The following is a 19100-nucleotide window of genomic DNA, read 5'->3' on the forward strand; positions in this document are numbered from 1 at the left end:
TTAAAAGCACAAAGTGAACTTTTTTTACTTTGGTTAAGTTCAAAGGTGTTTTGACTGTCCCCGGTGGTGGTTAGCGGTATCGCACCTTAGGTTTAGGTTAGGTTGCACTTAATTAGGTATCAGGTGTGACACCCTATAAAGGTGTGCTAGAGGTGTGCAATCACTGCCTGTGATATTGTGAGAGTGTGTTCACTCTGTTTTTGGGAGAGCCTGGATGAAGGATGGAGCTGGTGAGGAGTCCTGCGCAGCTTAGCCAGGGGGGATGTGTTTCAGCTATGGTGTCTGGACGAAGGGCTGGCATGGCGTGGTGGAGTCGAAGTGATGGTGTCAGCGGGAAGTGTCTGCATGGGCTGGTGGAGTGGCGACTATGGAGAGTGGCACTCACCATGTGGGACTTGGCCGCTGAGCTGGACTCAAGCATGCTCGACTTCGTGTCAGCAGCTGAACTCATCCTTGGGACTCTGGTTCTAAGCAGCTGCAACTGGTGGTGGACTCTGCTCCAAGGCTGCACTAAGGTGAAGGATCCTGTTATGGTGATGGATCCGGGTGGAGGAGAAGATGCACTCAGGTGGAGGGCTCTGTTGCTAGAAGCGCACGCAACAGAGCAAATCTAAGTGGTGTTTCCCCTGTATTGTCTCTTTCCTCATGTGTGTTATTATTGCAGTGGTGGGATTAGTTTCCGCACCGACCTATTCCCTAGTGAGGGTTTAGGGTCAGGGCGAGCTAGGGCCTTGAGGTACGCGTGCGGCGCCCGGTGCGAAACCGGCATAGGGAACGTTAGGAGTGCAGGGACACTGGCTCAGGGGAGCTCAGGAGGTCTCCAATTCCCTTTTCCCTATTGCAGGGACCACCATTGTTAAAGTTACCCAGGTTCCCCCTTTATTATTTAAATGCGCCTTACTGGAGGCGGTGTTTCCAGATATTGTATGTATAACGTGTAATACCTAAATCCGCCAGGTGGAGGCGGCGTATCCACCTGCACGTTTTATTATTTAAATGCGCCCCACTGGAGGCGGTGTATCCAGGGTCACGTGTGTTATGGGTCCGCCTTGCGGAAACATCTGCGTCCTGACACACGTGACCATGACAATAGTATCTATTTCAAATAAAAGGGGTTGTTCATTAAAAGAAAAAAGTATGCAATACCATGTTATTGTTTTAAATATATAAAACTTACCAATGTACTTATTTCCAAATGTTACTCAAAGTCCAGGAAAAAAAGCAACTGTCACAGATTCCACAGATTTTTTTTTTTAGCGCCATTAATTGCACAGCACTGTACAAACATCGCTGGCCCCATTGTGGCTCTCAATCTAAATTATTATTATTATTATTATACATTCATATAGTGCCATTTATTCCATCGCGCTTTACATGTGAAAAGGGGAAATATAGACAGGTACAATAAACATGTGTAAGACAAGGGACACACAAATACAGAAGGAGAGAGGACCCTGCCCGCAAGGGCTCACAGTATACAGGGATGAGTGAGGATACACTAGGAGAGGGTAGAGCTGGTTGTGTGGTGGTTCAGTAGACTGAGAATCATTGCAGGCTGTAGGTTTGTCAGAACAGGTGGGTCTTCAAGTTCTTCTTGAAGGTTTCCGTTGTTGTTGAGAGTCTGATGTGTTGGGGTAGAGCGTTCCAGAGTATGGGGGAAGCACAGGAGAAGTCTTGTATGCGGTTGTAGGAAGAAGAGATAAGGGGGGAGTGGAGAAGGAGATCTTTAGAGGAGGGTTCCCCAACTCCAGTCCTCAATGCCCACCAAAAGGTCATGTTTTCAGAATTTCCTTAGTATTGCCCAGGTGATAATTGCATCACCTGTACAATACAAAGGAAATCCTGAAAACCTGACCTGTTGGTGGGCCTTGAGGACTGGAGTTGGGGAACCCTGCTTTAGAGGATCGAAGGTTGCATGGGGGTAGGTACCGGGAGACCATGTCACAGATGTATGGAGGAGACAGGTTGTGGATGGCTTTGTATGTCAAATTCCCTATCAGTATTTCTTTGGAGAGTGGGAGGAAAAACTAGAACCCAGAAGAAACCCACACAAACATGGGGAGAACATGCAAACTCCTTCTAGATGTTGTCCTTGGTGGGACTTGAACCCAGAACCCCAGTGCAGCAAAGCAACAGTACTAGCCACTGAGCCACCATGCTGCCCTCCTATAGACTTGTATGTTAAGAGCCTGGCTGTTTATTTCAAAAGCCAGCCCTATATTTCTATGCATTAGTCATGACAAATAAGGGGCTGACTTAGTTATTGAGATGACCCTTGACACACCACTCTAATGAGATGCCAACGTAGGAAATTATTTTCCTTATCAAGCAAAGAGTCAGAAATGAAGTTGGCGGGACATGTGATCCAGACTTTTATCAGAACATTATGCAAAAATTTTACATAGTTATAAAAGGTACACAGTGGAACATTTTTTTCAAAGGGGTTATCCAATAACTTATATCTTGGAGACATCTCACCAACTGACCACCATGGGTCTGGCTTCTGGGACTCCTGACGAACCGCTCTTACTTTTCTGGGGGATGGTGTGGAAAACTGTTCATATCTGGTCCTTTAGGGTCAAAATATTACTGTATGTGCTGTGAATATAAAGCAGTGGCATTACAATTGACCATCTTTCATTTCTTCAGGCTCCAATAAAGGAATATGTTCTACATGGGGGAACGATCATTTTATTACTTTTGACAATGACCTCTATGAGTTCAAAGGAACCTGTAACTATGTTTTTGCTACCGTCTGCAACAATAACAACCCAGAGTTCAACATCCAAGTTCAGCGATCCGGTGGAACATCCATTACCAGAATTATGATACAGGTTGGAACCGTCAATGTGGTCGTCAGCGAAAACACAATAACAATTTTGGGAAAGTAAGTCTACAGTCCCGCAGAGGAAATACAATGTGCTCAACTGTTAGCATACAGTGAAGTGAAGCAATTTATTGTAGGATGTTTGTCTATATTCTTTGGACCTTGACGTGCTACAAAGTTTATTTATTTTTTATTTCTTTACTCTCTTTTTTAGGAGAATTAGTTTGCCTTACACCACTGGTGGCATTGAAATTTTCAAAACTGGAGCTATAACCAAGCTGTTTGCCAAACAAAAAGATTTTGAGCTTATAGTAACCTGGAGCGGTGACAGTAATCTTATGGTAAGTAAGGTGTTTATGTCAGACATAGAACACACATGAATAATGTAAAAGTGGACAGCGTGGTGGCTCAGTGGTCAGCCCAAAAGCCCTGCTGCGCTGGTGTCCTAGCCAGGTAATGACAACGACATGGCTTTTGCATATTATCCCTCTGTTCGCGTGGGTTTCCTCCCATACTACAAAAGCCATGCTTGATAAATCATCATTGATCATTTATCATTTATGCTTGATAGATCATTTTCTATGATTCTATGATTTAGATTGTGGGTTCCAGTGGAGACAGGGATGACAATGTCTGTAAGGCGCTGCAGAAAACGTTGGCGCCTTATAAGCATATTAAGTAAATGACACAATGAATCCGCGTAAATTTTTGCGCTAAAAGTTTTTTATTGAACTGACAGATAATTATTTGGTGATCATGGTTTGCCATTTTCATTTTCATTGTATACGTTCTCATTCAATATCTATTAACCCCTTTACCCCCAAGGGTGGTTTGCATGCTAATGACCGGGCCAATTTTTACAATTCTGACCACTGTCCCTTTATGAGGTAATAACTCTGGAACACTTCCATGGATCCTGGTGATTCTGACAATGTTATCTCATGACATATTGTACTTCATGATAGTGGTAAAAATTTCTTTGATACGACTTGCATTTATTTGTGAAAAAAACGGAAATTTGGTCAAAATTTTGAAAATTTCACAATTTTCCAACTTTGAATCTTCATGCCCGTAAATCACAGAGATATGTCACACAAAATACTTAACAAAACACATTTCCCACATGTCTACTTTACATCAGCACAATTTGAAAACAATTTATTTTATTAGGACGTTATAAGGGTTAAAAGTTGACCAGCGATTTCTCATTTTTACAACAACAATTTTTTTTAGGGACCACATCACATTTGAAGTCACTTTGAGGGGTCTATATGATAGAAAATACCCAAAAGTGACATCATTCTAAAAGCTGCACCCCTCAAGGTGCTCAAAACCACATTCAAGAAGTTTATTTACCCTTCAGGTGCTTCACAAGAATTTTTGGAATGTTTAAAAAAAATGAACATTTAACTTTTTTCCACAAAAAATTTACTTCAGATCCAATTTGTTTTATTTTACCAAGGGTAACAAGGAGATATTGGACCCCAAAAGTTGTTGTCCAATTTGTCCTGAGTTCGCTGATACCCCATATATGCAGGTAAACCACTGTTTGGGTGCATGGCAGAGCTTGAAAGGGAAGGAGCGCCGTTTGACTTTTCTATGCAAAATTGGCTGGAATTGAGATCAGACGCCATGTCACGTTTGGAGACCCCCTGATGTGCCTAAACAATGGAAACCCCCCACAAGTTACACCATTTTGGAAACTAGATCCCCTAAGGAACTTATCTAGGTGTGTGGTGAGCACTTTGAACCCCCAAGTGCTTCACAGAAGTTTATAATGTAGAGCCGTAAAAATAAAAAAATCATATTTTTTTCACAAAAATGAAGTTTTTGCCCCCAATTTTTTATTTTCCCAAGGGTAACAGGAGAAATTGGACCCCAAAAGTTGTTGTGCAATTTGTCCTGAGTATGCTGATACTCAATATGAGGGGGTAAACCACTGTTTGGGTGCACAGCAGAGCTTGGAAGGGAAGGTGCGCCATTTGGCTGGAATTGAGATCAGGCGCCATGATGAGAGCCCCTGATGTGCCTAAACAGTGGAAACCCCCCAATTCTAACTCCAACCCTAACCCCAACACACCCCTAACCCTAATCCCCACCCTAACCATAACACTAACCACAAACCTAACCCTAACACACCACTAACCCTAATCCCAACCCTAACCCTAATCCCAACCGTAACCCTAATCCTAACTTTAGCCCCAACCCTAACCATAACTTTAACCTATCCCTAGCCCTAAAGGGAAAATGGAAATAAATAAAAAAAAATTATCTTATTATTTTTCCCTAAATAATAGGGTGATAAAGGGGTGTTTGATTTACTATTTATATCAGGTTTTTATAGCATGTTTATGTTTGGCAGCTGTCACACACTAAGGCCTCTTTCACACATCCATGTCTTCAGTACGAGTGGTGACAGTTATCAAACAGACCGGAGACACATACTCATGTAGACCCATTCAAATGAATGGGTCTGTGCACATGTCAGTGTGTTTCCACGGACAGTGTGTCCATGGGCATAAACATGCTGACATGGCCGTTTTTTGCAGTCCCCATGGACGGCAAAACGTCCCGCACACAGAGAACACACATTGATGTCTTCCATGTGACTCTAACAGCTGCCGGGGAAGAAGTGCTACTGTAAGCGCTGTTCCCTGGTGGCAGGTGCTGAATCGGCTGTCTTTCTCCCATGCTCTGCCAGCGAACAGAGGGAAATGTTGAGCGCTATATTAAAGTCCAAACGACAACAGGTGGTGGCTTTTGGGACTGTTAAACTCATCATCCGACACTTGCTGTTGCTAATATCAGTGACGGTAGGTGTGGATGATCGGGGTATTCCACAGCCCCCACCTGCTGTCTTTCTGACTTTAATATAACGCTCATCATTCTCCTCTGCTCGCCGGCAGAGCAGGGGAGAATGAAGACTGCCGGCTTCAGCACTAGCCGCCGGGGAACAGAGCTTACAGTAGCGCTTCTTCCCCGGAGGCTGTCCATGTGGTACTGATGCGGCACACGGTTGGCACACGGTTGCCACACGTAGTACACACAGACACGGATATCTCTGGTACCGTTTTTTTCCGGTACCGGAAATATACAGACGTGTGACAGAGGCCTAAAAGACGCTTTTTATTGCAAAAAAGAGTTTTTGCATCACCACATTTTGAGAGCTATAATTTTTCCATATTTTGGCCCACAGAGTCGTGTGAGGTTTTGTTTTTTGTGGGACGAGTTGACGTTTTCATTGGTACCATTTTCGGGCACATGAAATTTTTTGATCACTTTTCATTCCGATTTTTGGGAGGCAGAATGAAGAAAAACCAGAAATTCATGAATTTCTTGGTAATATTGATAAAGCAGTTTTATTCTTCGGGTAAGTATGATGACAGCGATACCTCATTTATATCATTTTTTTAAGTTTTGGTGCTTTTATACAATAAAATCTATTTTATATAAAAAATAATTATTTTTGCATCGCATTATTCTGAGAGTTATAACTTTTTTATTTTTCTGGTGATGGAGCTGTTTGGTGGCTTGTTTTTTGCCGGACAAGATGACGTTTTCAGCGGTACCACGCTTATTTATATCCGTCTTTTTGATCACGTGTTATTCCACTTTTTGTACGGCAGTATGATGATAAAGCATTGGTTTTTTTGCCTTGCTTTTTTTTTTTAATAGTGTTCACTAAAGGGGTTAACTAGTGGGATAGTTTTATAGGTCGGGTCATAACGAACACGGCGATACTAAATATGTGTACTTTTATTGTTTTAATTTTTTAATTCAAATATTAATTTATTGATGGAATAAATATTGATTTGTTATTATTATTTGTTTAAAATATTTTTACAATTATTTTTTAAAAAAATGTTATTTAGTTCTTACTTTTACACTGTGTTCCACTATGGGACACTCATTTTGTGCAGGCTGATCGCTTCTATAGCATACAGATCTGCATGCTATAGAAGCTGTCAGTGCTGCAGTTTGTTTTACACTGACCTGAGAGACTCCCTGGTCATCACTGCAGATGACAGGAAGTCTCTCAGGTCTGGAGACCCGGATGTCGTCATGACCGCTCCTGGCACTTAGTTCCGGGTGTCAGCTGTGAGAATCAGCTGACACCCGGCCGCATTCAGCCGCGCCCCCCCCCCCGTGAGCACGGCTGATCTCCCATGACGTACTATCCCATCCATGGGCAGTAAGTCCCAAGGCACATGGATGGGATAGTACATCCAATGGCAGAAAGGGGTTAATATGTACTTTCTTCTTGCTATCAGTGTGTCTAGAGTGGGAGAAGAGGGTTGCATTGACAATCCAACATAATGGGCAGCACTTTGAACACATTTTAAAAGTGGTCATAAACTTGTAATTAACTCATGAAAGAATAAAGTTACATTAAAACCAAGTACACCATTGTTTTTCTTGTGAAATTCTCCAGAAGTTTGAAGTGTCACATGACCCTCATCCCATTGAAGAAAATAGAGTTGGATCCAAAATTGCAGACTTCAAAATGGCCGCCATGGTCACCACTCATCTTGAAAAGTTTCCCCCATCCCATATACTAATGTGCCACAAACAGGAAGTTGATATCACCAACCATTCCCATTTTATTTAGGTGTATCCGTATAAATGGCCCACCCTGTACATCGATGAAGACTGTTATCTATTATCATGTATTGACACCATTGCTATGGTGTGTTTGATACCACCATCATTACCAATGGATCTTTTGACTGTTCATGGAGATTGTCATTTTGTGGCCCGGCCTATGTCTGATACTCCCTTTTTAACAGTTTTACATGTCTATTAGTTGTTCAATAAAGATATTTCCTTTACATTTTGGTCTTCTATTTCTATGTTTTCATAAGATTTTGCAGTCAATCCTCTCTCTCAGTTTCTGAATAGAGATACAGTTATAAATCCTGCAAAATCACCAGTGGCACCTTTCACAACAGGTCACCTAATCATGGCTCTCACTGTCCGGAGCTGTGTGCTTGTTCAAATGCCCTGATATCACTATGTGTAAATTCAGTGATGGCAATGTAGACTCAGAGCAAGTCACTACTAACTAAATATGTTACAGTAGAACTTGTGCTGAGCTTTATAGTTCTCCTAATATTACAGCTCTGCTTCTCACCAGAACTGTCACTCAAGGAGGAGAACCTCCCTGCCAGAATCCAGGAAGTGACAAAACTGCATAGCTCTGAGCTGCTCAAGAGGCAACTAGGGAATACTGTTTAGTAGAAATATTATCATTATAATTAATAAAAATAATTTCATTATATAGGACCAACATATTCCACTACACTTGACAATTCATTGGCTTTCTATATGTACCATAAATAGTTTTTTGCTGCTTTTTTTTTTTTTACATTACAGTGAATTTAAAACGCATAAAACAATATATTTAAGTATCAGGTATGTACTAATTAAGACACAATAGAATTGGGAATTTTATAGAGACCCTACTTCTGAATGATGCTCTTCTTGGGCCTATTTTAGAAAATGCAAGCTCATTTTTACTGCTACCTTTTTTACGATAAAATCAAAAAATTTCCCCAAAGCAATCAGTTTTCATAAAATGTTCTTTATAGCTGTCCAATTTAATAAAGGCTTGACAAGGATAGCATGATGTCTCAGTGGTTAGGTTAGCACTGTAGCTTTGTTATGGTCATGTGTTAAAATCTCACTAAGGACAACATCTGCAAGGAGTTTGTATGTTCTCCCCGTGTTTGCTTGGATTTTCTCCAAATTCTCCGACACTTCAAAGATATAGTGATAGGGAATTTAGATTGCGAGCCCCAATGGGGACAGAGATGATGATGTGTGTTAAATGCTGTGAAATTAATGGCATTATGTGAGTAAAATAAACAGTTCCTAATTTTTTTTTACAAACAGGTAGAAGTAGACAGGAAGTACATGAACAGAACTTGTGGGCTTTGCGGAAACTTTAATGGTATTCACAAAGATGACTTTGTAGTAAATGGTAAGTTTTTAGAATTTGTATTCTGAACTTTTCTAACTTCTCAAGGCCTTCACCTGAATCTTTAGTCATGGCCAAGGTACTAATCATATATAGTAGTTGTAACGGGGTCTACCCAGGCTGGGGTACCTCTTTCAGTAACACCCCGTGTTTTCGGAGGTCCGCTCTGCGTTGGCTTGAGTCTGAATGAATGACGCTGGCTGGAATTCCTTGGTTACATGGGCGCATATAAAAGATCACTGCTTCTCCACGTATTTCCAGTGTGACAACACTTTACTCACAGGACACAGAATATATCACACAGATACTGAGGGCAGGCCAATAGAAAAGCGGCAGGCCAGACATGCATTACAAAAGCCGCAGGTGGCCGGAGCCTGCCGATGTTTACTGTGGGAATTACAAAGGTGGGGGGAGGGCGGACAAAAGGAGAATATCGTGTCCCCTCTGCCCAGGGGTGCAGCCTGTGGGCTGATGCATTAGGGACATGCATCTCACATAGAACCTATTATACATACATATAACTGCACAACATATTCTGGGTGCTGAGTGGTTCTGTAGCATGCAACAGTAGTGTATCTACGTTTTGCCATAAGCACCAGAAATGCTCCCGAAGCCTACGCCAAACATATCCATAGAGTCCCATGAACCAAGGATGTTCTTTTGGTAAAAGAATGACTCAAGTGTGTCAACATATCTTCACCTTATCGATAAGCGTAGACTGCCATGCCTTCCTGTACTCGTCACAAACTATAATTATTCCTGACATTAAAATCGTACTCGAGTAAAAGTAATGATTCTCTACCTTTGTAATTAATTTTCATTGCATTTTCTTAGAGAAAATGTTGACACCATATCAGTATGCCAACTTGCAACAGATAGATGACCCTAACGATATTTGTCCTCTTCATGTGCCACAGAGAAGCATCTTAAACGGCAATCAATATGTAAGTCATATTTTTCTTGAATTTGTATTAAATTTCCATCTTCTCAAACAACATCACTTAATTGGAGCATATGGTTAAAATGAAGAGGACCGTTCATCAACTTTTTGATCTAGAACTGGACATGATGTAATAGTGGTGGCAGAGAGCTATAAAAATGTTTGTTTTGTGTTTTTTCTTTCATTTTGCCTCTCTGTTGCGGAGATATTTGCAATAAAAGTATTTGGCACCTAATTTGTTAAGTCCAAGTGAGTGTTATCAGATAGCAACTTATACAGGGAGAAGTGCACGCCCCCAGTAAAAACTATCTGATAACGCTCACCTGGATTAAACTACAGTTAACTCATTAGGTGCCAATACTTTGATTGCTAATATCTCTGTAGCTGAGAGGCGACATTAAAAAAGAAAAGTTTTATTTCACTCTGCAGCCACTAATGCATTTTGTGTCCAGCTCAATATGAAAAATTGGGTGGATGGTATTCTTTAAGTAGTATGTACACTTTACATTTCCAGTCCGTCCAAAAATAAAGAATGCATCAACCCTTTGTATTAATATCATTTTGTGTATTTGTATGCTCCTCCGCAACTTTATGTGTATCCATGGCTCCAGACAACAGACAGGCTATACTTTAACCCTGTAGTAATGCATTAAAATGTCCTATATGGTAACATAGTAAAAAAAAATAGAAAAAAAAACCCATGAAGCTTAATCTATAATCCTATAGTTTTGATCCAGAGTGTTTTTTTGTGGACATCAATATACTGTATGTCTAGGTGCATCAGAGTTCCTCTTGGTTTATTCATCTTTGGAGCTGCACTTTGGGTTTCTGGACACCTTGTGTTAAATAGGCCTTCTTCTTAGTGATGATAGCCCTTGGATTTCTTTGGTATTACCTATATTATTTTTATGTGTTTCCCATAGGCAAATGAATGTTTAGAGCTTCTTCAACAAGTTTCTTCTTCTTGCCTGATTGACAAAACCCAATTTCTTAAAAGATGCCAACAAGACTTGCAACAATGTGATGCTCCTGGGGACAAAAATTGTGCATGCGCCACTCTCTCGGAATATTCTACCCGATGTGCCCTTTGCTTCCAACCAATAAACAATTGGAGAAATAAGAACTTATGTTGTGAGTACCCTTAAGAAAAAAGTCTTAGGTTTGCTTTCCTTCACCTGGGTAAAGGTTCATGCTCTCCTGAGCCCTATGTCTGAATATACCGCTACCCCTTCAATGACCCAGCACGTACAAATACATGACAATAAGTGATCAAGTGGGTGACATTCAGTCATTTCTGGATAATTTCATGTTTATTCTGCGTCAGGTTACTGTGGTAGACTATTATGTTACTGTATTTTGCAATTCATTATTTTTGCTTCCAATTTCCTGCATGTGACAATATTGTTGCCACACCTGTAATGATAGATGAATAATTTAATTTAAAAGTTCGCCAACCAATTATAACTGAATGTTCTAAATACTTTCCAAGTAGTACGGGAACCAAACATTTAATACTTGGGTGCAGAGTTTGCAATTACCCCTAAGCTGTCGTGTCAGATAGGGACTAAAAATGGGGGCAACGGTGTTATTATACAAATGTTATAGTCAATGGGAGAAGTATCGCTAAGGATTTTGAATTTCTCACTTTCTGCATACGGTATTGTAATAAAATACTTTGCTTTCTCATGTAGTCTTGGACGCTTGTCTGTCCAACCAGATGTACGAAGAATGTGCGAGTCCATGCAGCCCTACATGCTCCAACCCCCAATATACCTGCAATTTACACTGCGTCTACGGATGCTTCTGTCCGGCAGGTAGGACTTTCTGAGTTAACAAAATGGGAATTCTTCATTAAGGATCTTCATCATTTATCAATAGCAGATCGATGGTGCAATCGTCTTCGGCAGATCGAACGTTTCCGCACATTCCATGGACGGGGCATTGTTTTTAATATAATGTGATGCTTTCTTATCTAACAAAAAGAAATTGTCCAATGTGGGCAATCCCTTTAAAAAGGGTTATCTAAAGGAGATAGCAGCACAATTCCATCTGCTTTGGAGCTGGAAGAGGGCCCCCGGCTCTACAGGTTGCACCAGTGATATGTCTGCCGCTGGTATGATGCGCTAACCCACTGCAGGTGGAGAGGTTACAGTGTGCAGAATTGGAGATATTGTGGCTCACTCTGATTCACATTCTCAATAAATAAGAGTGTATTTAGACACATGCAATCATCTACATAAATTAGCAGAACTGATTTCTCAGAATCCCAATTTATGGTATCAGGTCACCATAAAGATAGAGTCAAACCTAACCACTCCGCTAAGGCTGTGTTCACAAGTCCAGCTGTCATCCGTTTGAAGCGGATCCGGTATTACATAAAAATGGAGCAAAAACAGATGCAAGATGGAAACTAAATTTTACATTTTTTAATTGATCTATTAAACAAAAAAACTGATCTGTTTAAAAACATAAAAAGGGAAAGTTTGGCTTTCACTTTTGTTCCGTTTCTAATGGATCCGTTTCTACACATTTAAGGAATGTATCACTTATGGGGTTCCTTGCTGCAGTTTTGATAAAATCAGTTTCATCTGCGGCAGATCTAGCAGTTCTCTGAATGCTGAGCTCTGTATAACCCCACCCACAACACTGATTGGCAACTGTCTGTGGACACTGTGAATTGGCAGGAAGCTGCCAATCAGTGATGGGCTATACTGAGTTCATGAGTATGGAGGACTACCTGGCAACAGGTTTTCTAGTCCTCTAGTGATAATCTCCTGCTAATAAAACTTTTTCTCTAAACTACAGCTAGCATCAGAGTAAATGAGACATCACTAGAATCAGGGTCTCACCAGTGTTACAGCTGAAATGAAATTATGAGCAGTGGCTGTTTGGTTTGATGAGACGTCACTTACAAGCCGCAAGTGCCCAAAACAGACAGACGATTTATTATTTTAAGGAGAGAGTGGACTTAATTTCCCAAAACTGTCTGATAGAAGCTAAAAACAGCAAATATTTCATTTTCACAAAGCAATTTATTAAAAAGATCAAATGCTTACCGACACAGAATGGAACCACAATTAAGGATATTCTTTACTCAGTCTCAGTTCTCAAAAACCCAAATATCAAGGTATTATAAGCTCCTTAACAAACCAATAGACTATGTCACCCAGTCAATATCGTTAACCAAATGGTCGAGGCATACACCAGAACTCACTACACCAACCATACTTACAGATTATAACCATGAGTTTCTTCCTATAGAAATGCTTCTCAATCTCCATCATTGGGCCTATATTACCCCTATTGGAGGACAGAGGATGGGTATTTTCCCTACATCAAATTGTTACAAGTGTAATGCCCCTGAGATTGATCTGTAGCAGAAATACAGTCTTTTTGGACAAAGATCCATGCTTTTGTATCTAGTCAACTGACCAATTTTGCCCCCTTTGGTCCTATATGGGCCATTTTGGGATATCTGGATGGTGATACATATCGATGCCATCCTGGTGTAAGGAAACGCTTACACATGGTAGAAGCAGCAGGATCCAAAACAATTTTTCACACGTGGCTCAGTCCACAAACCCCTCCATACAAATTGCTTTTGGAAATCTTGCCTTTCTGATGAAGATGGACTGGGTGGAGGAGTCTCTTCGAAAGGAACAAAGTTCAAAATTTCTTTGAGATTTGGGAGAGTTTTATAGAACATTTACATCAACATATTCTCAAATCCTTTCAAGAGAAGATAGTTATGGACCAACCACATGGTTTCAACAAAGGATGTTCATGGGAGATCCTCCGATAATATTACCTTAGTTTTCCATTTTAGGCTATGGCTACGACATGGAGACACAAAGCCGAACACCACGAGGATGACGTCCTCTATTACTATATTCTCTACTACTATTTCCTCTACAATTACTGTAATTTCCCTTGATGGGAGAGAGAAGGAGACATGGGCCATTGTTGTTATTGACGCTCATTTCACTCCACTGTTAAAGTTTACTTTGTTGTAGTCAAATCAACCATTTAGCACTCTGTTTCTTTTGTTTCTATACGTTATGTGTTTTTGTAATCTGAAAAATGTTAATATAAATATTCTTTAAAACAAATAAAAGAGTAAATTCTATAGATTTTAACCCATGGGCCTAGAGCAGACTTTCATTAGGCTTATTATAACATGATCATAACATTGTTATATACATTTTCCAGGAACTGTCCTTGACGACCTTTCGAAAAATTCCACCTGTGTCCAAGTCAGTGACTGCCCCTGTTTTTTCAATGGCGAAGTCTATAGCCCGGGAGATCATATTCGCACTGAGTGTAGTGTTTGGTGAGTAAGAAAAGAAATAATGGTGAAAGTTGTTCCCTCCATTGTAATTTATCCAATACAGAGAGGACAAAGAAAGAGAATTAGACCTCTGTGACCCAAAATAACGCAGAAGTAAGTGGTGGCCATAATGGAGAAATATTTCTTCTTTCCCGTACCAGCTTTTGTAGACATTTTGGCAGTGTGTGTGCATTATGATGGCTCCAAGAAATAGGAGTTAATGTTGAGAATAAGTCAGAAAGAGATTTCCTAGAGACCATGGAGTGGTAGGAGAGTTGCTTACAGAGAATTATGAGTGGGAATGGTGCCTGATTTTACTACCATGCCTTGGCAGGTATCCGGCACTTAACCTAGAACTGTCAGCTGTCATTTAATTTCCCTTCTCTCAAATGATAATGAGATGACTCTGCTAACCCTGGTGCAATCTACACAGAAAAGCTAAAACCTGTTCTGCCTGAAAGAGGAAATGCTTGTCCATTGTGTAGGCTTCTGAAAACAAGGATAAGTCAGGATTTTTTATAGTCATTTATGAAATATGAATCTGATTTTAATGATATGGCATTTCCTAATAGTATACACATTTTGGCAGCTGCGATGAATTATATCATGCTACCGCTAGGCTCCGCTTTTGTGTTGCCTATTCAAAGCACAACATGAGTGCAGCAGTACCCATAGATACTTATCTAAGTACATGTGACACTGGTTGGGAACCCAGGGTCTAGCCAGGTAAAATTACTAATAATTAAGTACAATACAAATGTTTTTACAAGATAGAATAATAGAATATAACATGATGTGGCAAAGAAACCACGCCAGTCATTACTAATTTCCCTATTTGTTCAGTTTACTATTCAATACCTTCACCTTTCACAACGGGTCACGTAATGTCACAACTTCCTTATCCGATTCACATTAGAATATATCATGACTAGTGGGAAATATGCGAATCTCTCTATTCCATCATGAGGCAATAAGTAATCAGTTCTCAGACGTCTGCGCCATCAGATGTTTATAGCTTTGGCTCAAGACACCATTATTGGGTTACAAGCTTTCATTGCTTCTGAGTCTCTGAGGTTCCTATTCTTATGCAATTATCCATGATTAACTCTTGAGCAATAAAACCACAAAAGACACAGACAATAGTTTCCAGCAATTGAGTGTAAAAGATGTCTTAATTGCTATAATCCAAAAACATAGGTATTTCTGCACCGAAACCATGTGATAGCTATACGATAGATAAGAAAAAATGAAAGGTATGCCTTGTCATGGCCGGTGGGCTCTCATGAATTGGTCAGAATATTCATCAAATATGTCTCTCTCAGGCTGGAAGCCTAGAAATTTAGAGTGCAGGTAGGATACAACCTCAGGTTGATAAAAGGAGGATTGCTCAACCAAAATACTATAAAAAAAATTAAAAAAAAACTGACCAGAGAATACAGCAAGTGTGAACGGTGCAAGCTGCTATGACTTCCTAATTTACAAACAAAAGAATTCAGCAGCCTCTGTAAGCGCTAATGTAACTCCTTACAATTCGTTCTTTGATATATTGTATTATTGTAATGCTAAATACAAGGTCTACAAGTTTTTTGTTTTTTTTGCAGTGAGTGCCAAATGGGGCAGTGGGCCTGCAAAAATACTCCCTGTCCAGGTAGATGTTCCATAGAAGGAGGCTCTGTTGTCACTACATTTGACACTGACACGTATCGATTTCATGGAGCTTGTATTTACGCCTTGGTCACGGTAAGTTGGTAATTCATAAATAATTTAAGTGTACATGTGATGGTAGTGACACAGTCCTGAACTGGAAACATACTGTAGATACATTTTCTATTATGCTGCCACCCTTGATACCTGACGCCTGCTACTGGATTACCATACTTATAGCCTGAAATATTAAATAGTTTTTACAACCCCTTTCTCTTTCTTTCTTTCTATCTTTCTTTCTTTCTTTCTTTCTTTCTTTCCTTCATTCCTTCTTTCTTTTTCTTTATTTCTTTATTTCCCTTTCCTTTCTTTCTCTTTCCTCTCCCTCTTTTTTTCAACCCATTTCCTTTTTACTTTCTTTCTTTCTTTCTTTCTTTCTTTCTCTTTCTCTTTCTTTCTTTTTCTTCTCCCCGCTTGCCTCTCCCTCTTCCTCTTTTTTAACCTATTTCATTTTCTTCCTCTTTCTTTCTTTCTTTCTTTCTTTCTTTCTTTCTTTCTTTCTTTTTTTTTCTTTCTTTCTTTCTTTCTTTCTTTCTCTTTTTCTTCTCCCTCACTTTCCTCTGCCTCTCTTTTCAACCCATTTCTTTTTCTTTCTTTCTTTCTTTCTTTCTTTCTTTCTTTCTTTCTTTCTTTCTTTCTTTCTTTCTTTCTCTTTCTTTCTTTTTCTTTCTTTCTCTTTCTTTCTTTCTTTCTTTCTTTTTCTTGTTCTTTCTTTCTCTCTTTCTATCTCCTCTCCATCTCACCAAGTATCTCTCTCATTTTGGGCACCATGTAATCTTTCTTGTTGTTGTTATTATTCAGGCCACAACAAATACAGAATTCCTCTATAAAATCTTATTTGACTATTAGTAGTTTAAATGTATTCTAAAGATAAATGCCCCTAATAAGAGAATGTTCAATCACAGCTACATTTTTGTAGTCACCTTGATAATCTCCGTGATTGGGTTTGTTCATTATTGCTCATTTTTGTCTTATTTTCATTAGAGCCCTAACTTTCCCGATGGAGGAAGTGTGATGGGAACATTCGAGAAGTGCGGAGTGAGCTCTTCAGAGACTTGTTTCATCAATGTTATCTACACATCTTCAAGTGTGAGTGTATTCTGCTTCTGATAAAATTATATGAGCTTGGTGGCTCAGTGGTTAGCACGAATACTTTGCAGCACAGGGATCCTGGGTTCAAATGGTCCCAATCCCACCAAGGACAGCATCTGCCAGGAGTTTGTATGTTCTCCTAGGGTTTGTATGGGTTTCCGTCATGTACTTTGTTTTTTCCCAGGATGCAAAAACATACTGAAAGAGATTTCCCCTTGAGAAAGCCAGAAGCGAAACGCATGTAGGAGTAAGGAGGGAGTCACATACTTTTTGCTCTGACACGAGCTTTCCCTTTCTTGTATTCAAATAAGGATTACAGTGCTGTATTCTGCACATTTTTGGATTACCCTATTTTTATTTCTTTTTATATGTTTCTATACTGATACAGAATGTAGATTGTGAGCCCCAGATGATGTCTGTAAAGCGTTGTGGAATAATATTGGTGCCACATAAACAATCAAAATAAAATATCAATATAATTTAAAAAGTAGCACACGGATTTTTGTTGGTAAATTTACAAAAAACATTAGGGAACTGCTTAATTTACCAATCTGCTATGGAGCCTTTAGATAAATTTTTTTGGGTTCAGGCAGTTAATTTTTGTTTCAATTGCGCACTTTTGGTGGAAAAATTTAGCAATGATCCATCTGGATAGAAAGCTGGTACTACATGAGCGGAGCCACTAGACGCAAAACTAACCCCTACCGGGTATTCCCTACCGGGTATTTTCAAACCAATTGCAAAGAAATAAAAGTCTGGGTTGATGGAAATGCTCAAATAGGTGCGTACAGAGTAAAAAAGAAAATTTGTGCTATTGTTTGTAGAATGTGAACCATGTTTCCTGTACTATTAATACAGATATTAACTATTCCTTTCTCATACATTTCTTTACTACAGAGCATAATAATACTGTCAAAGCAGGATCAAATCACAGTGGATGGGCAGATCAAACAGCTGCCGTATGTGACAGGTGAGTGGAAACATGACTGTATTTTTTATGAGCAGGAACCAAATATTTTTGCCCCAATTCATCATTTGCATTTTTTAAGTCAATTTTCTTTTTTGTCTTGTGGTATTTGCTGACTCTTATTGCGCCAAAGTCATAAAAATGGCGCGCTCAGTTCATAAATCAGGCAGGCGCATAAAATACTTTGAGCTTAAAAAAAGTCACATCTTTTTCAAGATGTCACAAAACGTATGCGACTTTGAGAAACATGCAGAAAATCACACCAGGGGAGGGGTGATTGGAGTGGAGTTGCGCCATATTTTGTGACTTTTTAAAAAAGTTGCAAATGGTGAATCAGGTGAAAGAATCTGGAATCGTTAAACTCCGCACACAAAGCAGAAAAAACAGATGAGAACATGAAACATAGACAAATAGAATAATGAATAGGGTGCAAAGAAAAAAAAAGGTGCAAAACAGGACAAAAAACAGGCATAAAGGCAATGATGAATCAGGACTTATGACCCCAAATCATCACTTGCATATTTCTTAAGTCACTTTCCTTTTTTGTTGCCAAATTAATTAAAATGGTGCACGTAATTCACGAATTTGATGCAAAGTCAAAAATGAGCTTTTTTTCTATCCTGAACTGCTCTTGCAAATTTTGGTGTCAAACTTTGCACCTTGGTGGTAAAAGTTGCAAATATTCCGCCATAGTGCTAAAGTACTTAAAAATATACCTGAGGGGGACTGGAGTGAAGTTGCGCCAAATTTTGCCACTTCTTAAAAAGTCGCAATTGATGAATCAGACAAAAATATCTGGAATCACTAAACTAAAAAAAAGGCTGAAAACATACAAAGATAGACAAAAAACAGGGGCGAAGGCAATGATCAATCAGGGCCTAACTTTTTTCAAGGTAGCAAGGAAAAACCATAGGTGTCTGGCAGCAGCTTTCTCCTCTCTCCCCATGGAAAGCCAAAACTGATTTCTTTTTTTATGACAATGATGTTAATTCTGTTGTTTCTTCCTACAGATGAAGTTATAGTGATACAACTCTCCTCCACAAATATCCTCCTCTTTACAACATTTGGTCTTGAGATCATGGTGCAGAGAGTCCCCGTCTTCACCGCTTACATTAAGCTGAACACAAATTACTTTGGAAACACCAAAGGTAAGAATTTTTGTAAGACTGAAATGAAATAATAACTGATAATGAAATGGCTCAAGCGGTAATTACCATTTTTATGTTGTCCTATTCCCCCCATAAATTCTTGTAGGTAAGGGCAAGT

At 39.5% G+C, this 19100-nt stretch overlaps 1 protein-coding gene across 1 annotated transcript in view; it reads left to right on the forward strand.

The window, feature by feature from the left end:
• The window catches only part of LOC141058135 (uncharacterized), an 80336-nt gene that overhangs the window by 10997 nt on the left and 50239 nt on the right, over positions 1-19100 (forward strand). Inside the window, exons 7-17 of the mRNA XM_073554292.1 lie at positions 2650-2887; positions 3042-3168; positions 8720-8807; positions 9639-9748; positions 10668-10875; positions 11436-11558; positions 13954-14074; positions 15673-15811; positions 16760-16864; positions 17765-17837; positions 18845-18982. Coding sequence (XP_073410393.1) covers positions 2650-2887; positions 3042-3168; positions 8720-8807; positions 9639-9748; positions 10668-10875; positions 11436-11558; positions 13954-14074; positions 15673-15811; positions 16760-16864; positions 17765-17837; positions 18845-18982 — 1470 coding nt within the window. The remainder of the gene's footprint in view (positions 1-2649; positions 2888-3041; positions 3169-8719; positions 8808-9638; positions 9749-10667; positions 10876-11435; positions 11559-13953; positions 14075-15672; positions 15812-16759; positions 16865-17764; positions 17838-18844; positions 18983-19100) is intronic.

This window comes from Dendrobates tinctorius, unplaced genomic scaffold (genome assembly GCF_039654945.1).
Source record: "Dendrobates tinctorius isolate UK_male_01 unplaced genomic scaffold, ASM3965494v1 ptg000211l, whole genome shotgun sequence".
In the NCBI taxonomy this organism is placed as follows: Eukaryota; Metazoa; Chordata; class Amphibia; order Anura; family Dendrobatidae; genus Dendrobates; species Dendrobates tinctorius.